At 43.4% G+C, this 20,634-nt stretch overlaps 1 protein-coding gene across 1 annotated transcript; it reads right to left on the minus strand.

The window, feature by feature from the left end:
* Positions 1-8,367: 8,367 nt before the first annotated feature.
* On the minus strand, positions 8,368-20,422 carry ISL1 (ISL LIM homeobox 1). Its single transcript, XM_056513634.1, has 6 exons — positions 20,277-20,422; positions 19,197-19,386; positions 15,876-16,135; positions 13,483-13,769; positions 11,905-12,072; positions 8,368-9,626 (listed from the first exon to the last, which is right to left on the minus strand). Exons 1-6 carry the CDS (start codon positions 20,302-20,304, stop codon positions 9,510-9,512), a joined length of 1,050 nt encoding a protein of 349 aa, XP_056369609.1. The 5' UTR covers positions 20,305-20,422; the 3' UTR covers positions 8,368-9,509.
* Between the last annotated feature and the right edge of the window lie 212 nt (positions 20,423-20,634).

A 20,634-nucleotide genomic window follows, 5' to 3' on the forward strand; every position in this document is an offset into this window, starting at 1 on the left:
GCAGAGGAGGGAATCATCCTTTCCCAGAAAAGTTCTGCAGGCTCTTGACACCGGTGAAACCCTTCACCAGCCTGTACACATCAAGATTGTGCCATGAAATAAGAGCTCCATCACCAGAGAGCATTGTCATGGTGTCACCGACTCCATGGAATGACACAAGTAGACATAAACCACTTCCAACCTCCCTTTTTCTCTTCCGTGTTTTCCTTAAAATTATATTTACCAATCTACTGCACCTGGCAGTTTCACTGACCTAACTGGAATCAATAATTATTTGTTCCTTTTAGACTCCACAGTCACAAGAATCATATGTCCTCTGGCTCTATTCAATTTTATTGCCAAATAAAAAATACCTTGAAATTGAAAAATGCATAAAACAATGATTGACTAAAGGGCAACTCAGATTAGCACCACCTCAATAATGGAAATAATTAAGAATCAGGTAACTCACCAAACTTAGTTCATAATTAACTGGTTAACTTTTTTTCTCTACTTCATCAATAAAATGCCTATCAAAACTTGAAATAGCTCCTGAAATATAAGGTATTGAGTTATCTTACTAAATAATTAAAGGCAAATAAAACCCCAGTGAAGGAATATATTGCTTTAGTGACTATAATAGACAAGCATTTGATCTTGCAGAACAAGACTTTCAGTTTTCAGGGGGTTTTCCATCCACATTCAGTCCTTGCAATATAAAATTTGCAATGATAATTGCAATGCTGCTGCTTGTCATGCTCTTTCATTCTTAATTCCCACTTCTTCTCTGAGGCACTTACTGAATGAAGAGACCAAATTCTCCTGTGAAAGTGGGCAACAATTTCACCATAGAAACAGGAATAAGTGCAGTGTTGAAGAAATTATATTATCATAATTTAGCATTTATGAGACCCAAGGTTTTCCACCTATATTAGTCAGTTATTACTGCAGAGTTGTATGAACATCATTGTGTTGTTTTATTTACTTTTATGGGCTACAAAGGTTACAGAATTGCTCTAAGGACATGTGAGGACCACAGTCCATTGTATTAGGCACTACATATCTGTGGAACAGCCATAAGCATCCTCAAATAAATACCTTCTTAAATGATACAATGATTTCAGAAAGAAATGCTTTTATATAGGCAAAACATTCACCAGGAAAAAAATGTCCAACTGACCAAGAATATTTTTTGGTTTAATAGTACTAAGAAGTAGTATCTGCCCTTCATAATCTTCTGGGCTTGTGGTTTGCTTTTTTCTTGTTTAGTTGGTTTTTTTTTTTTTCCTTCTTTTTTTTCTGGTTTGTTTTTTTTTTGGGGGGGCGTGGGGAGGGGGCAGGCAGGAGTCAGAGTGAAGATTGTTTTTTTGGTAATGATCTAGTAAGTTGAATTAAAACTGGAAGCACCTTTGCTTAATGTAATCAGTTTTTGAGAACCAATGCACTGTGAGACTAAGATACCAAATGTTGAAATTTCACTTTCAGGACTAATTTAATGACCTGCTTTGAAGTACTTCTTAATAGCATTGGTACCACAAAGAAATATGATATGTAGCAGTCCTTGCAAAAATCTAAATGTTGTTTCCTTTGCTAGTATATAATTGGCAGGGATAGCTGACTTTGAAATGGAATGGGCTCAACTGAATTGAGGACACATGACTCTCTAAAAGTCCACTGGGGCTTTATTAAAAAAAAAACCAAAACTTAACATCAGAGCATAAAACAGCTGTGCTTATTGGAATGACAGGCAAAGATGCCTTGAAAATTAGTTCATTAGAAGAAAACAGTGAACAGAGATTTCAAAACATACTGGTCGTGTATGAACAGTGGGAGTCAGTTGTTTTCCTAGTTTACACTACCTAGTAAACCAGTAAAATCTGGACTCAATGCTTGACTGGAACACATTTATTTAAGCTAATATAACAGCTTGAGCTTTATAGTCACAAAGTGTTCAATCCTGATCATCCTGACTTAATTATCAGAACCATCCACAGATTTCAGAGAGAAGAGGCCCAGCCCTGAATAAAGTTACTTGATTAACTGAAAAAGCTCTAGCCTTTCAAGTGCCTGTTTTGTCAAAAGGAAACCCTGCATCTTTAAAACACCTCAGATCCCACTGTCCATGTGTCCATGCTGTGTGTGAAGTTTGGGATCATTCTGCTACAATAAATTGGGCAGCAGCCGAGCTCAGGATGAGCCTGAACTTGAGTCATACCAGCAAGGTCACTCCTGAAAACCTTCCTTACTTCATATCACAATGATGAAATACATTCCAATTAGACCTTCAGACCTGGTATCAGTCTGATTCTATTGGGTTTTGCCAATATAATATAATTAAAATATATAAAATGTAATCTAGGTAATATGTATGTAGTCTTCTACCCCAGGACTTGCACATATGAAATTTCCTTAAGGCAGCAATAAGAGAGAGAGAGAGTGGTTGTTTTACCTTACAACATTCTCTACATTCAGATGAGTTATTAACTCCTGTTTCTGATTCCCACACCAAGAAAGATGCTCTTACTGATGCACAATATCTTATCAGGATTTTTTGTCTTATAATAGAAAATTATAACATTTAAATTAAAATATGGAAAAGGAATGAGAATGGTAAGAAGGAAATTACTTTTCCCTACAAAATCACATTTTATATTATCTTTAAACACTTACTCTATATTATTTCTATACAGATTTTATACACTGATTTTTTTACCCACAAGTCTAGGAGGTTTTTATCACTAACTTCAATGAGAGTTGGACTTGAGCCTTCAAAGCTATGCATTCCTGCCTCACCAGAGGTTAGCAGCAAATCTTCCACTAACTTCACAGAAGGCCCTGTGAAAACTGGAAAGTTTGCTCCTGCAATTTCTGATTCACTAGAGTGCTCTAATCTTAATTACTTCAGATTATTTACAGAAAGATCTTCAATGTCTGAGACCTCAGTATGTGTCTTCAAGTTGGGGTAAAAATGTTCAGCCTCCAAATTTTAGAGTATTTTTAAGTGTCATATACATTGTAAGATCTTGTACGGATCATCATATCTTTGTTAAAAAGGTTAATTTATGGGCTGTAGTTAAAACCTTCATAAACTTTTCAAGTTAATTCCCACCATATTTTACTTTATCATGCACAGTGACACGTCAGTATTATCTCTATATACCTGCTAAGTTTAACACTTTTCAAACAACACCTTGTATTTGTGACAGTTAAAAATAAACACAAAATTTTACCCATGAGAAAAAAAAAAAAAAAAAAAAAAAAAAAAAAAGAGGAGTGCCAGGATCATGGTTAAGATTCCTTTTCTAGGAAATGTTGCTCTCTTGATCCTGAATTCCCTGAGTTATTGGGAGTTTGAAATGGTTTAAATGTGTTTGATGGAAAATTATATGAAAAGCCTTGGAATATAATTTGCTCTATGCACAAGGAAATTTGCAACTACTAAATCTAGAAAACAGCACTTATTCACAAGCCTCCTAAAGTGCACAGAGAGAGTTCTACCCACTGGTAAATTTTGTAATTCCACATTAGCAGACTCAATTACAATATCCACTGCAAACAGCATATCAGTGCATCATAGTTACAGCTCCCAAAATGGGATATCATGGCCCTGAACTCAACCACACTGAGAAACAGCACAGTTTGAAGAGGAATTACATAGCACATCAGCTTACATTTCAGCAGAAAAACAGCATAGGCTCATGCACTGTTCAAGAATCTGAAAATCCACTATCCAGCCACTCAACGTTCCAGGAGAGTTTGAAATCTCAGAAAAAACCCAAATGACTCAATGGAATGAGTGACATCCAAGCAAAAGATGCCTCTTTCTCTTCACTTTCAAATGCTGCTTTCTTTTGAGTTAAATGTTTTTATTGATTCTAACCACCTCAAACAAGTTTTACAGTTTGCAATATTCACAAATCCACCATGAAGGACTGATATAGAAGGCAATGCTCTAGTCCCTAAGAAGATCTTTTTATCTAAACTGACTTCCTTTCATTTAATTGATTTGCTTTGATCATTCCTTAAGGTTCGTGAACAAGGGCGAGTTTGGAAATTTTTACCCATTCTCTGCAAAACTTCAACTGGGAAAAAAAAAAAAAAAATCCATAAAGCAAAGACACACACATACGGGGTGGGTGTTGTGAAGAGGGTCGAGAAAGCAGCGGCTCTGACCGCAGCGGGGCCGGAGTGTCCGCTGGCACTCCCTGCTGCAGAGGCGGCCCCTCGGTGCCCGGGGGGCGAGCGGGGCTCGGCAGTGGCCAGCAGCCGGGAGTGGCTTGGCTGGGCAGCGCTCCGGCCATCCCTGCCCGGCGGCCGGGGCTGGGGAGGCCGGGCCGAGCACGGCGGCTGGGGAACAACAAAGTGGGCTGTAAAGCCTCCAGGTGGTGGGTGTATTTGTTGTCCTGTCTGGGAGGTGCGGTGGCTCCCCGGCCCCGGCAGATCCTAGTGCTGCTGTGGACATTAAGAAAAGTCTCTTTCGGCTGATTCCAAAACCAGATAAGGAGCCGCCGAGTCACCAGCTATGTCTAGACACCGGACCTCACAAGTCAAACGGCTTGTTTGGATTAGCCTTGGAGATCTACCGACCTGAACAGCCCTCCTAAAGAAAAACCACAGTAACACCCTATTTTCCTCTTCCCATCGCCACACGAGGTCTGCCCGGAGCTAGAAGCCGAGTTCTGCTTTGGTCATTGACTCTTATTTCTGGAAAATTTTCTGTCTTCTCTCTTTGTCACAAAAACACCTTATCCCTGTTCTGTCTTTCAGAAGGAAATAAAATAGAGACACTCCGGCGAAAATCCTGTTATGCCTCCTTCCTCCGCTCCTTCCTTGCCCGCGCTCACAGCCCAGGGAAGAGCCGGAGCTGCAGGTGGTTCCTGCAGCGGCAGCCGCGCCGGGGAGCGGCCGGGCCGCCCGCTGGAGCTGCTGTCCCGGTGCTGCCGATCCCGGGAGAACCGGCCCGGCCCGGAGCGATCTGCCGCGGCGGGCTGCGAGCCCTCCTTGGCTCCTTCGCCCTCCCTCCCTGGCCTGTAGCGAGCACTTGTTTGGCGGCCCTTAGCCGCTGCAAGAAAATTTAAGGGAATTCACGCGACACTGCAGCATGGTGTAAAAGCAGCATCTTCCTGCTGGGATGTTCCGCACAGCAGCATCCAGAGCCTGCCTCGAGCTCCGGCGCCAATAGGAGGCTCGGAGAAAAGTACCTATTGATTTTATGCTCTTTGCCCCTAGCTAATGAGGGCAGATACGGTGCAATATGGAAAGCTCGGGTACACAGGCGGGTTTTCTCCGTTCCCCACCACCACCCCCACCACCCTGGAGCCTGCTTCCTTGGGAACTGCCTTCTCCTCCTGCACTTCACAAGCCCTGGGAGGTGAGGAGTGATCCTCCAGAAGGGCCGGCACACTGGGAGCTGTTAAGTTTATGTTTGTGGCGCCTGAGCTCAAACAGTCATTCAGTGGCTTGCTCTGTTATCAAGAAAACAACAATCAGGAACAATCAGTAAACAGGATCTCTTTCCAGCCCCTTTATTAACTACTTACAGCTCCGCTAAAGCACGCAAAGCGCCCGACTGCGGCATCTCTCACCGTAAAACGCTTTCGGCGTTTTGGGGGTGTAGAGAGTGCCAAGGAGGATCAGTGCCCGTGAAACCCACTCGGAATCACGGACCCTGACCCCGCTGCGGGAGGGTGTGTTGGGGTGGGGACGCTGCGGCCTGAGGGCTGACATCCGTTCTTTGGTGACCCGACGTGAATTTGTTAATAAATGTATGCATAGATATGTATATAAATGCAAACACTTACTGTTGAGGTGTTTAACTGATCTCAACTCTGGAATTCACGTACCCGGCTCCAGCGTCACACTGTCACGTTGGCTGGGGATGCTGAGAGCTAATTAACCTGGGTACAAATATTGAAATGAGAAGAGTTTGAATATTGATCTCAGTGTGTGCAAACAAAGTCCTCAGAGAAATTATAGCGGGCTTCTTTGACGCTAATAAGAGTAGCTGCAGGAAGAATTATACCGGCAGATCTGGGACTGCTAATCGCCGCCCTCGGAAAGAGAAATCAGAGCAGAAACCTGACAGAGCACCATAAGGACATGCATTTCATGAAGAGGATCTTTTCTCTCGCTTATATAAATCCTGCTGCCCAAGCTCAGGAAGTGTTCTACTGAGAGCAGTAGGAAGATCCGCTCAAAAGTTTGTCTTTATTTTCTCCAGAGTGGAAAACACTCGAAAGTTTGTGGGGACCCCTCACAAATGCGTATAATGAAAAAGGGAATCGAAGGCCATAAAAGGAAAAAGGAAAACCCTCTGAAAATCCGACTAGTATTGTTTAACCGAAGTTTCGAGGGCGGAGGTTCCGGGGTGACCACAGGAGTGCGGGCCGCAGTGGCCGTGGGGCCGCGGGGACCCCGGAGCGGCCCGGCTCCTTCCAGCCCGGGCAGGCCCTGCGAAAGGCGCAGGCAGGCGGAGAGCGTGTGGGCAGGCACATCCCGAGCGCGCCTCGGGCCCGCGGCCGGGCGCAGGACGCGGCGCTGGCAGCCCAAAGGCCGCAGCCCAAAGGCCGCAGCCCGGCCTCCCAGAGGGCGGCTTATCTCCACGGCTGCCCCAGCCGCCCGGAGGGCGCGCCGGGACCGCGGGGCGCCCAGCAGGGCTGGGGGGCTTTCCCTCGCAAGGCACCGGAGTGCAAAGTCGCCTTTGCCTCCTGCGTGGCCCTCGGAGCCGACAGGCATCAGCCGCCCGAAGGTCCCTCCCGGGGCGGGGGACGGAGGGCCAGCTCTCCCCGGCCCCGTGAGCAGGTTGCTCTGCCTCTCCCTCGGTTCCCAGCGTGAGCCCGTGTCCCCGCGGAGCCCCGCTCCCACCGCCCGACACGCCGGCGAGGGGCCGGCCGCAGGCCGCAGGCTGCCCTGCCCTCGCAGGCTTCCAGCGCCAGTCACACCCGCTCGAGTCGGAGACCCCGTCTCCAAACTCACCCAAGTGAGAGCGACTCCAACAACTCACACGTCAGACCACCGGGCAGAAATGACACCCCTTCTCCCTCCCGCCCCCCGAAGCGCCGTACCAATCCTCTGGTCCTGCATGAAAACACAAGGGTTACTGATCACACAGTTTAAGGTAAATTTCATATTTATTTAAATATTTATCAAGTACTCAAAAATGTATTACACTTGAGCATACAAAATGAATCCAGTTTCTAATCAGGATGATTGAAATCCTTGTATTAGATTTTAACATTTTCTTAATGTTCTCTGTACTGTCGAAATGGTTTGTCTATAGCTGAGCTTGCTCAGGGTGGGCTGAGATGGTGAGGAGGTAGGGAAAAGAAGGTTATGTTAAGAAAACATTGGGGTTTGTAGTAACTGACATGCAAACCAACTTGTCTTTGTCAGACTGAAAATCTCTGTATGTCCTTAAGGGTGTTTTAAAGTGAACCTTTGTTTTGTGCTGCCCGAGAGCACTGGGGAGCACTTGGATTGGAGCAAAAACAACCCTTACCCATTTTTTAAATTTACTTCTTTCTACCTTTCCCCCAGAAATCGCCCACGATTCTAGCTTTCACCACCCTCTGCCCCGCAAATCAAAAAAAAGGAAGAAAAGAGGGAGTGAAGAGAGGGAAGTCGACAGAAAATAAGGAACATATTCGTGCAATTTCACAGCAATATCCCCGACAGAAATATCCCCACAACTATTCCTCCTGCAGCATTATTAAATTGTTTTGACAGCAGACATTGATAAATAATGGTCATACTTGACTTGTTAAGCAAAAAGCGTCCCTTTTATCAGGAGCTTATACTTAAAGTACAGGTCACTTCAACAATCTCAACAACGAGGCTTTGGTATACAGCACTTTCTTTTTATTATTTTTTTTAAAAATATCAGAACTCAGCAAAAAGCTTGAGCTCTCAGTTCTTTAGATGTCTTAACGTTATGTCTGATCATGCCTAGAGTAATATCGCTTTTAAGGGCAAGGGATGGGGTGGGGGAACAAGAGACTTTCTAATGTTATCGATTGAAAGCTAAGGCATCCAACTAGCCCTGATACAGTTGTTGAAACGGAAATTTACAAGCTGGTCGTTAATACTTGCAATAAAATATCACACTCCTTTTATTCACTAACGACCGGCTTTGCATGCAATATTTTATTTCAGGTATTTTAGCTGCTAACCTGTAAATATTTAAAAAGAGGGAACTTTGTTCATTATTTAATGTTAATATTATTATTAATATTATTATTATTATTTCTATTCCAAACGCTTATCTAGTGAAATAGTCCTGAAGATATAATAATTCTACATATGGCGCTTTTATTTCACATCATATTTAAGGAAAGAAAAAGGACAAAACACATAGAATTAGACATATAATTCAAAGACCACGGTACAACCTTTTCTTTTTTTTTCTTTTTTTTTTTTTTTTTTACTTCAGCAAACAAAAAATAGTCAACTGACATGAAAAGTGGCAAGTCTTTTGATAATAAATAATAAATTACTTTATAATTTTGCAATGCAAGAGCAAACAAAAGGAGTGATTTTTTTTTTTTTTTTACTTTTCCTATTTTTTTTTTTTTTACTTTTTTTCCTATTTTTTTTTTCCTAGAGAGTGAGAGAGAAAGAGAAAGGAAAGAGAGAAAAACAGTCGTTATAACCAATGACTATACACATCTCTGGGGGAGGGGAAGGTTCTTGGGCGGACACATTTCAAACACAATCCCGAGACGCTTTGTGGCAAAATAGAGGTATACCTTGTTGCAATGTTTTTTGTTTTTTGTTTTTTATAAATTCGCCTTTAAAGAGGAATCCAAAAACCTATTTTTAATCGCATCACACTTAATAGGGGGTGGATCTCAACCAAACAAAATCAAAACCCCGCTACAGGCATGCTAGAAGAGACCCAGGAAAGAACCCCTTGTTAAGAGTCAGCTAAAAACAACATTGCAAACCAATGCAGCTCCACCTTCCTGCAAGGAATCTTTCAACAATGCAGGGCTGAATCGTCTCTTTCCTGATGATGGAAAACCTACTGGAGCTTCTTTTGGCAAGGCTATCCCCAATATAGAAACAGCACCATTCGGAATGGGAGGGACCGGATAGAAAGTCCCTCTACCTTGGTTTCTCCCTAAGATGTGCAGTCAAATGAAAAGATTTCCTTTTTTTTTTTCTTTTTTTTTTTTTTTTTTTTTCTCTTTGAGATCCACGGGTACAAATCCACTATATTTGGAAAACGTCTTTTCGACACTCCTCTGATCATTGAAAAGCGCAGGGTTTGTGGGGGGCTTGTGGTTCTTTTAAGTATTTTTTTTCTAGTAAGATCCCATGATTGTCTTCACAGTGTTGCTACCATATTACCTTGTCTTTTCAAATATGACTCCGTTCATCTCATGGAGCAGTTCCTTGCTAGGTTCATTACAGGGTTGTTAAATATTCTTTCCCCCTAAATTTCGAAGTCCCAACACGTTCACTTTCCCACTCTCTTCAACAGGGGTGAGGGTAAGGGCAGAAACAACAACAGATATTTGAATGAATGTTCCTCATGCCTCAATAGGACTGGCTACCATGCTGTTGGGTGTATCTGGCAGCTGAGAGGACATCGATGCTACTTCACTTCCAGTGGAATTGGAACCAGGTCCTCCTTCTGAAAAATTAACCTGCCAAAAAGAAAAAAAAAAAAAAAGAAAAAAGAAAAAAAAAAGGGGAAAAAAAGAGAGAGAAAAAAAAAGAAGAAAAATAAGAAAAAGAACTGTTGCTACAACTGTAAAACTCAAAGAAAAGTAGCAGACAAAGAACACAAAAATAAATATACAAGGCATGCAGCCAATAGGCCTGATACAACTCCACGGGAGGCTGTGTCACTGCTGGTTGCTCTGTTTAGCTTCCCCATTGACTTCACAGGAACCTTCTTCAGGCCGTTGGCCAAATCACCAATAAAAAGTAGATTAAAAAATAGAAAAAGAAGACTGAAAAAATCAAGCAAATAAACAAACAAACTTATTAATGAGGCCTTCTTCCCTGTCTTGCAAGAGTGGCAATCCCAATAGGATGTTCTAGTCAATTATTTAGCAGTGCACGTGTTTTCTTGACATGAAACTGAAAGATTACTTTTTTCCCCTTTTGTGCACATATCAAAATAAACCTGGAAGAAGCATCCAGGAGCAGAAGGCGTTTGGAACCAGCCATCCTCTTTCATTCGTGATTCGAGGCTGGTGCTATCTCTTCTTAATGAGAGTCTGTTTGATAAAAAAGGTCACACTATTCCATCCTAATGTGCCCCGCTGCTCCCGTTAGTTTAGGAGTAGTGCTGGGAAAAGGCATGACTTGAAGGGTGGAGCTTTGTTAATCCAGAAGCATTTCTTTGGCACCTATTTAGCTGGCCAATTCTGTGATTAAGGCCCTTTCCAGATTAGAGCCGTGCTTGAAAGGCCAGTGAACTTTCCTTCCACTATTCTTTAATTTAACTCTTTTCAGTATCACATGTTATGTCGAATGTATATCAAATATATCAATACATTGTGTACCTAATGGCTTATTTACCTATATGTGTGCATGTGTATTTGGACTACCCATCTTCCATCCTGCCTTTTTTTTTTCCTTTTTTTGAACTACTTAATACAAAACCTCACTGTATCAAAGATTTTTAAAGTCTCGTATTTTGTTAAGGCACAGTTAGTAAAGCAACCAAAGATAATTTTTCTCCTGTCTGATGGACAGTTTGATTAAAGCAAGAAAAACAGTGCTTGCTTTAGATGTAAGAGGATGCAAATAGCCCTGCTGCTGTGCTACAGTTTCCTGAGCAAGCATAGAGTGCCAGCTAGGAGAACACACTGCAGACTGCTGTTGGGCAAAAGAAAAGAGATTCTGCAGGAGACCATGATACTAAACTGAAAAGGTCTGAACACAATGCTAGATTCAACTACAAACCTTTGTCTTCCATCACTGGGTGTGGGGAAAAAAAAAAAAAAAAAAAAAAAGGAAAAAAAAAAGGAAAAAAAAAAAGACGAAAGAAAAGCCCAACAGATCAAAAAAAATATTTACATGTTAATTTTTCGTAGCTGTTATTCTAAATCCCTGAAATACTAAAAACAACGTACCTTATTATTTTAAATATCTGATTTTAACATACTTAGGGCAGGAAACTGACTTAAGACTGAACCTTTTTCCTTAATCCACCTTGTTGTGCCTAGGTTGGTGATATGGTCCCATAAGGGCTGCCAAGTGATGTAGGCATAAGGAAGGGAGTTAAGGACAGAAATTATTCTAAAAGATCTATTTTGTTTTGGCTTAAGATAGTGTATTATATTGCTTGAATTTTTCACCTAAATATGTACTAGCAATTTCCTTTCCAAACAACAACACTTAATGTTAGCTATATATATATGTATAGATTGGTGTGTATATATAGACACATAAAGTTATATCCAGAAGTACGTGCTTAAGACACAGACTTCGAAATTTTAATTAAGAGATATTTGTCTAATGAAACAAGGGCCCTGGCTGACACTTTAATCATGTATTTAAAATTCATCCTACAGCATAAAGGCAAAATCAGCCTGAAGTGGGGACGGGTGAATTCTAGAAACTGTTTTCACAATGTAAATACAATTTAGTGACATATAAAGAATGTTTCAGTGAAGTGCTTTCAGTTTTCAGGAGTGTTCAAGCTATTACCAGACCTGAGTCAAGCCTTATCCAAACTCACACTCAACTCAGGAATATCTCTGCTGTACACTAAGATCGATTTTGCACCAAGCTCTGTGAAATCAATTCAGTTCTCTGCTTTTACAGACGCAGTCATGCCCGCCTTGCAATTTCTGGAAAACCCAGCTAATCTGGGCTGCTTGTCTCTCTGAGAGCCTCTGGCACCTGGAGTGGATCGCCCATTGCTCTGGCCCGGGCACCGGCTGGCTGGGGCTGGGAACCGACACTTACTAGTTGCTGAAAAGCAGGTTGGTCTATGTCACTCTGCAATGCGAAGTCGCTCAGTACTTTCCAGGGCGGCTGGTAACTCTGCACCTCCACGGGGTTCGCCTGCAAACCGCCGTCATGTCTCTCCGGACTAGCAGCCACCATTGGAGTTCCTGTCATCCCTTGGATATTCTGTAAACAGCCCAGCAAAAGATGTTAATGAGCTTGGTTAGCTTTATTGTATATAAACGCTGAGTCAATAAACTGCTTTCTATCTTATCTATACGGTCGCTTGTATTTGCTTTGTTAATCTGCTGTGAATGTCTTACTCTATTCTGCTCTAGGTCAGCCTGTTTCTACTCGCTGCATTTATCACGGTGGAAGTTTACTTTCTTTTCCTTTAATCCCCCTATTCGTCTCAAGGCATTGCCCCTCCGCCCCGAGTTCTCTTGAACACGAGCGCTCTGCATCTCGCCAATGGGAGAACGAGAAATGGTTAATCCCGCTCCCTTCTATAGCTCGCATCCAGTCGGGTTTTGTTTTGCGTGACCTTAACTGGATCGTATATCCAGTGCACAGCAAACCCGGGGTACGTCATTACCGAGCTCTTAAAAAAAAAAAAAAAAAAAAAAAAATTAAAAAAAAAAGTCCCCAGCCCTCTCAATATACCCTGTGGTGCAGGCACAGTGTACAGCATAACTCCAAGCCTCGACGAATAGATTGTTCAGGCGAGTTAATAACACCGTGTTTTATTGCATTCCAACAGGGTAAAATGAAACTCCTTAAATTCCACTTAACTAGGCAGCCTTATGAATTAATAGTCATTCTCGGGTCAGTCAATATACACAGGGAGAATAACAGACTCTTCTTCAAGTGGACTTAAAATAACAATAAAAAAGAAACAAATTTGGCTTAAAATGGAGACAGACAATTTGTTCTGCTGAACCCAGTGCATTCCACTTGTTTACATCATTCATGCATATATCTGGAGAAAAGAACTCTACATAGATATAACGATATATAAATTAACCTGTAAACACTATGGTAATTCAGAAAAATTTGCATTGCATTTGCCCTTTTCTGCACTAAGTGCACTGACAAACGCACACACTTCGTAGTATATAAACTGCTAAGAAAAACACCTCTTATTTAATTTTTATTTTGGTTTTTTTAAAGTATTTTTACTTCTGGGTGTACCCCTGTTTAAAAACACGGAAGAGGGCAAAGACGTCATTTTCTCCTTAAGGAGTTCTTTGCATTTACAAAGTATTAGACGAGACTGGGTTTATTACATCCCATACGCTCTGCAGATTTCATTCATGCTGCAGAGAAGTTAGTCCAAGCTACTGCGTATTCTTAGTTCCACAAATTCTAAGTACTCTCGAACAGCCTAAATAGGTTCCTCGCTGTGGTCTGTTTCGATTGCACTGATAGCAGAAACCAAAGGTAATGGCTAAGCGGTATCGTTTTCTTTGTTTTCAGGGAGACCGCAAAAAATTAATAGCATCAAACCGAGCCCTGGAGCTGTCCGGGCCGAACGTACACCAAGCGTCTCTCCTTGGGAATTAAGGCAGCACACGGATAGAGGCTGAAGTCACTTACAGTTTTGTCATTGGGTTGTTGCTGCTGAAGTTGCTTCATCATAATGCTCCTTTTTTTGTCCTTGCATCGCTTGTTTTGAAACCAAACCCTGATGACCCTCGGGCTGAGGCCAGTCATTTCTACCAGTTGCTCCTTCATGAGGGCGTCAGGTCTGGGGTTGGCAGCGTAGCAGGTCCTCAAGGTGTGAAGCTGCTTTTCATTAAGGACAGTCCGGACTCGGGTGGTTTTCTCTGGCTGCTTGTGGACATGGGGCCGCAGAGCTGGCTGTCTGGCAGAGATAGGTTCTGCTGTAAGGGAAGGGGAAGGGAGGGACAGGATCCCCATGAGTAGGAAGCAGGGAGCTTGCAGAGACTATGAATCTAAGCTGGTGGGACAGGGGAAGGTGGCGGGCGGAGGAGCGGGGGTGGGTGATGAACCCTCTTTCAAAGGCCATTCAAGCACTCAGATCTATCGGAGCTGCTGCAGCCTCCTCTGCTCTATGCACTGGTGGAGTGACTGACATTTCTGACTCCACAGACAATTAATTTGCAAAAACAAACCACCCCCCTAAAACCCCTAATGACAGAAGCTTGAAACCTGTATAAAACTTGACAGAGGAGGGCAAGTTAGCTAAGGTGTATGTGCGCTAGGAAAGCAGCAGGAGGGTTTTATGTATTTATTTCCTGACAAATAACTAAAACAGACTTCTTGGCCCGAAAATTAATGAAGGAATTCTTCTTAAATTAATCACAATTCCAGTCTGCTTTTTGTACAGTGAATCTAGCTCATTTTAGCCAGAAGCCGTGATAACGTGCAACAGCTCCCGGCAGATTGATGCTTCCAAACCAGAGCAAAACAAGCCAAATCCTCTACACCGTGCCAATGGGGAAGGGGGAAAAAAGAAACCAAAAACAACCAAACCAACAAAAAAAACCAAACCAAAAAAAAACAAAAAAAAACAAAAAAAAAAAACCTGTGGAAGCTCCGTTTCTCAAAGCACAGGAGATGGGATTTATCTTAAAAAGTGGAGGCGCTAGGCGCATTTGCTTATACTTTCCATGAATAATTTAAAAATTATTAGTGTTTTTAAAAGGCGAGCAAGCCCAGCAACTCGTGGAAACTGCCAAGAAACGCAAAACTACGGGTGGCATCACATCAAGAGCTCAAAGTGTTCCTGTGGTTCTGCTATTCTTCTGTGCGTTGTGTAGCTGTAGCTATTATGTGTAATCTGACCCAGTCGAGGGAAAAATAAAAACAGTACCTTTTTTTTTTTTTTTTTTTTTTTTTTTTCTGAAACTGTTTAGCTAACAGCCAGAAGTGCTCGCTTTTGTATAGACGGGTTCCGACTTTTCGAATTGTAACAATACATCAGCAAATGCGATGACGACAATACGAAGGCTTCAAATCTTATCAGTATTGTACCTGCCGACACACTAAGCCTTTCGGAGACATGCACAAACATGATATGGGGAGCACAGTCTCTCTAGAATTCTGCCCTGATCAGTTACGGGATTATTTCTCCCTATATATAGATATGTCACCTGAAGGCAGCTCAGAAGAGGGAAATGAACCCGTTCTAGAATAGCTGTATTTGTAAATAACTTTCCGAGTTACAGCTACTTGCACAGCAAAAACGCCGGCCAACCTTGCATTGTCCAGCTTAGTTAGCCTCAGAGAAGTGTCCCTTCCAAAGCTAAGAGTCTCTGAGTACCTGACGTACCAGTTGAGAACTGGAAGTGTGAATGAAGTTGTAAGGTGGGGCGACTCTGAAGTTACAAGGTTAGTTTTGAGATGAAATTCTCATCAAATTACGTGAAACGTTTCAAGAAGGCAAGAGTCACTTTAAAAGGCAATTACCGAAGATTAGCTTGTTGACAGTTTTAAATTACAGCCTAAGCGCCAGCCTGTAGTTATGAAGTCTATCTCTTTTCAGACCCCACTTCCTCCAGCTCTCAGAACAGCGGCTCCGCTGGCTCCTGAGGCAGCGGAGGGGTCTGAAAGCGCAGACCTGCTCCCGGCAGCGGCTCGTCCGTCTCCGGCTCCGGGCTGCTCGGGAATCCCGCACCCGCTGCGCGGCGGGGCAGGAGCAGGAGCAGGAGCAGGAGCAGGAGCAGGAGCAGGAGCAGGAGCAGGAGCAGGAGCAGGAGCAGGGCAGGCCGGCGGGGCGCGGCCCCTCCGCAGGTGTTCCGCCCCACGCGTCCCGCCAGCGCGGGCGCTCCTGCGGCTGCTGAACCCGCAGCAGCCCCGGGCGAGAGGCGCGGCCCCGCCGCCTCCTCTCCCGGGCACGCACGCCCGGGCCCGGCTCCCCACGGAGGCGCGGGACCCGCTGTGCCGCGGCGCTCTCCCCGCCGTGCGGAGCGGGACCGGGCATCACCAAACCCCGCGGGGCTCCGAGGCGCTGGGCGCGGCGGTACCTGCCATCTGCAGCGGCCGAGCGGGATGCAGGGGGCTGAGAGGGTCCCCGCCGCCCAGGCTGGCCCTCTCCACCACGTCGTGGTCTGCCCGGCAGAAGAGGCCGTCCTCTCGCAGCGCGAATTCATCGCCGGGGATGAGCTGGCGGCTGCAGGCCACGCAGCGAAAACACTCGATGTGGTACACCTTGGCGCGGGCGCGCATCACGAAGTCATTCTTGCTGAAGCCGATGCTGCATTTGGCGCACTTGATGCCGTATAACCTGAGCAGGGCCCAGCCCAGAAAGAAGGAGAAGGGAGGGAAGGAGGGAGAGCACGGGAGGGGGAAGGGGGAGGGCAGGGAAGGGGCGGGGGGGGGAGAGAGGGGGAGAAGGAAAGGGAAAAAGAAAGAGGTTTTCACTCCCGCTCGTGGGCAGCCCCTGGCCCCGCGTAGACGCGCCACACGCAATCCACTGCTTTAAAAAGCGTGGAAAATACAGAAGCCAGAGGGGGAAAGGAATAAACCGGGTTCACTCGCAGTCCTGATACCCGTGCCGTAAAAGGCAGAGTGGACACAAACACACCGGTGGGAGAATTGGGAGGCAGAGATGTAAAAAGAAACAAAAAACCGACGCCCTTTCTTCCCGAGGATATTCCACCTCTCCCTCTTGCCCCAGCGCTCGGGCTGCTGCAGGAGTGGGGCCATCCCTGCTTTCTCCCTGCCTCCTCACCTGACCTAGACTGGCCTGGGGCTGAACTGGACTACCCGGGCACATCAGGGCAAGGCGAGACTGCCGGGCTGCCATCTCATACCAAACCTGCTAGCTTCACCAAATTGTGATACTTTTTGAGCGGAACCCACTCGAGACTCGTGCCGCTTGATGTGTGCTCGGACTGCCGTCAGCTCAGCCTCCGGGACCCGGCAGGGGTGACTGCCAGCGCAGGGTCTCTTGCCCTAGTCTCCTCTCACAAGATTAATTTAATACAACAATATAAGCATGACACACATGCCTCCTCAGGCTCACATATACAGTGGTGTAACTGCTGTCTCCCTCCCCCAACAAAAAGGCAGCTTCGGTGCTCTGGCTCTGCAGCTTGTCTCTACCTCAGCGTCTCTGCCCCCTCTCCTCCTCCTGACGCTCCCACCTTGAGCCGGGGCTCAATCGCTCCAGCAGGAATGAAAGGGCAACCTCTCGCTGACAGCCCCACAAAGCAAATTATGAGTTTCTGGAGGGTGGTGGGCTCCTCATCTCACGGGGAGGAGGAGACGACCGTTCACCCACCAGTACATAAACACAAGAAAATGCTCCAACTCGAGTGCCGAACTGCACATTCTCTTGTCCCCCACCGGGTCCTTCTTATCCAGAAGTCCTTGGTATGATTAAAATTAACATCTTTCCACAAATGTACGGGTACATGCACTTATGCACGCTCACAACCCACAGAACTGTGAAAACTGCTCCTAAAACTGAGCTAATATTTATCCCCAGCAATTTCCTCACCAGTGTACTTCCTTAGAGATACAGTCTGTAATGTATGCTTGTGAGTGCATACTTCTTCAGCTTTTATGGCTATAGAAGTGTATTAATCCTGTATTCAGGGCTACATATACCCGAATTGCACAGTTTGAGAAAAAAAATCTGAACGGCTAGACAGCAAAATGACAGTGATCGTAAAGTAGGGTGCATTCATAGGCACGAAAGTTGCGGTTGTTGCCCACAGTTTTGACACTTAGAGATTAGTTCATGATCTAATTCAAAGGCAACTTGCAGGTAATGTACTTTTTACTTTTTAAATTGTAGTAAATTAAATGTATTCTATATTAATCTAAAAGAGCTGATTTTTTTTTTCCTGCTTAAATTTCTCCCGCTCAATTCTATAAGGACGTTAAGTGAACATATTTCGGTCTAAATATTTTTCTTTCATTTGAATTTAGAGGAAGGATAACACTTTAAGAGAACGGTTCCAGCGTTCTTTTAAAAGCAAAGAATTGAAAAAAAAAAAAAAAAAAAAAGCGCTCTGGTTTTCGCCATTTTAGAACTTTGAGAATAATCTCACAATGGCTTGAAGGAATGGTTTGCTTATAAACTGTGCACTAGAGAAGGAAAAGCTCGAGGGTTTTATTTCAATTCAGTATTACACAGAAATCAGAAGGTATCCTAGGTGGCTAGGTGATTTGCTTCCAAAACTTTCTCAAAAAAAAACCCAAAAAACAAAAAACAGAAAACAAAAAAAAACCCAAAAAACAACAACAACAAAAAAACCCAACAAAAAAACCCCACAACAAACCAAACAAAAAACCCCAAAACAAACAAAAAAACCGCCACAAAAACCTGTTCATACCTCAGTGTCATACAAACTTATGATTTGGCAAACCCAGTAGGCGACACTGAAACGGATCAACATGACCCAGGAGCACAAATAATAAACACACTCGAAATTCCTGCTTTGGTTTCTCCATAGTGTCAGCATTGGCAACTCTCACATTTTATCAGTTACCAGATTTTAATGTGAGGAAGGAAGCTGTTCCATTATCTAAATATACCCAATTGTTCGCGAACAGATGATGGGCAATTTGATCTGCTCTGTCTAATTCATCAGTACAGATAAGATAAGAAAGAAAAGGCAGTCAGATATCACCAAAGGGGTTAATATTTAAAAAAGATTAAATGTCAGTTATTTTAGCTAAGAAACATTTCGGTCATCTTCCAGTCCGAAGGAAATTTGGGGTTCGTTTTTTTTTTTTTTTTTGTCCTTCTAGTTTTTTTCTTTTGTTTGTTTGTTTGGTTTTTTTGTTTTGTTTTGTTTTTTATAGGCCTAGGTTAAGTACGGTTCTCTTTTTTTTTTTTTTTTTAAATTTTATTTTATTTTATTTTGTTTTCCCTACTCGTGTATTTATTTTTATGGCATACATGGTTGAAGTGCCTTTTTTGAATGCCACTATGTCTTTGCAGAAACACAGAGATGCGTTTCTCAGGTTGTCTTAGAAAGAGATCCATTCCCTGTTGCTCATAAGATCTACACTATTGAAGATATTCTTCGTTATCTACAATTCCCCCCTTGGTTAGAATCACAGGATGCATTGTCAATGTCCTCGGAAAGGTCCTACACAGTCCCGAGCCTAGTTCTAGCAATACAGATATTTGCATTTGAAAAGAAGAAATAAAAAACTTCGGTACTAACTTTTTTCCTCGCAGTTCTATTCATGGGAAAACACGTAAAAACATACCAATTATCTTTTACCCGTTTCCTCACAGTTTCCCCTCTTAATTCCTCCGTCAAATTTGTAAAGTTAAAAAGGAAAATAAAATCTCACGGAACAATTAAACAACATAAATGGCGTACCTGATATAATCTCTTTTACAGTAGGTTTTGCCATCCCTAACAAAGCATGTACAGGTCTCGTCCAAATACTGATTACACTCTGCACACTTCAAACACGCCGCATGCCATTCCAAATCCGGAGAAACCCTCAGAATATACTGATCGTGAATTTGATTGCCGCAACCAACACATAGGGAAATCAGACGTTTTTCTGAAATGAAAATAAATACATGATTGACTAACCGTTTACTCTCCTACAGAGATAAACACACTTTTAATGTCATTCCCTTATAAAGCGTATTGTGGGAGCGTTGTTTGGTGTCTGCCTTTTTTTGTTTGTTTGTATATTCGGGGGGGGGGGGGCTGTTTGTTGAAGGTTTTAGGGGTTTTTTGGGTTGATGGGCTTTTTTTGTTTTTCTTTTTTTTTTAAGAATATTATACTTTGGAGTGGTAATTGTAGTATGCCATCAAAATCTTGCCTCGCTTAGAAAAGAAGGGGAACATATGTTAAAATGCAAATGTGGCGAATCTTTGGGGTGAAGGTCCTCATTTCACAAACCCTGCACGGAATCAAAACTCCAAACTCCCACGTGGTTTGATTTTTATTTTATTGTTGTTTGAATGCCCTACCTCACGAGGAGAGCACCTATGTGTTTCGTTTCGTATTTTAAGAGGCTCTGACTGGAAACGATGCAGCATGGTTGGGTGCACTTCCCACTCAGCCCTTTCCCTCAGAAGAAGGGAGTCGAGGCTTCTAGCAAGAACAAGCATCATTACAGTTGTCACTTGCTCTCTTTTGCAAGTCTAATGCTAATACCCCTAGACCGACTAGGTGCTGGATAGTCAGCCTCACCACAGTCTATCAAGAGAAGAATTTAAAGCTCCGTGGTTGGAGACCCCATCAAAATCACAAACTTTAAAAGAGAGTAGGACCCCAGGCTGTTAACATATAAGGCTACGACAGAGCAAGCATGCAGGCATGGTAACAAAGGCACCTTCTCTACCATTCAAATGAAGTTCAGCACTTCAGCAGTTCGTCTGCCTGAGACGATTACAATAGACAGCACATTTATTCCAACAACGGTAAAGATTCCGCCTTACTTTTTGGTGGGTCTCCCATGTCTCCCATATCTGTAAGAGGGTGTAATGTCCACAGTGAAATGGTGTACGGTTTCGTTTTAAGACCCCAAAGTAGGTTTGAGAGCTGTCGCTAAAAAAAGGAATAATAATAATAAAAAAATAATAATAAAAAAGTAGAAGTACTAACAGAGGCAAAAAAAAAAAAAAAAAAAAAGAAAAAAAAAAAAAAAGAAAAAATCAAAATCGGGGAAAAAAAAAAAAAAAAGAAAATGGCACAAAACACCACCGGCGTGGGAGACACTGTCAGGGCTGCGGAGAGAGAAGGGGACGCGCGGTGAGGCGCAGTGCGGGGCGCGGCGCCGGGGGCGCGGCGGGTCCG

Source organism: Oenanthe melanoleuca, chromosome Z (assembly GCF_029582105.1).
Source record: "Oenanthe melanoleuca isolate GR-GAL-2019-014 chromosome Z, OMel1.0, whole genome shotgun sequence".
In the NCBI taxonomy this organism is placed as follows: domain Eukaryota; kingdom Metazoa; phylum Chordata; class Aves; order Passeriformes; family Muscicapidae; genus Oenanthe; species Oenanthe melanoleuca.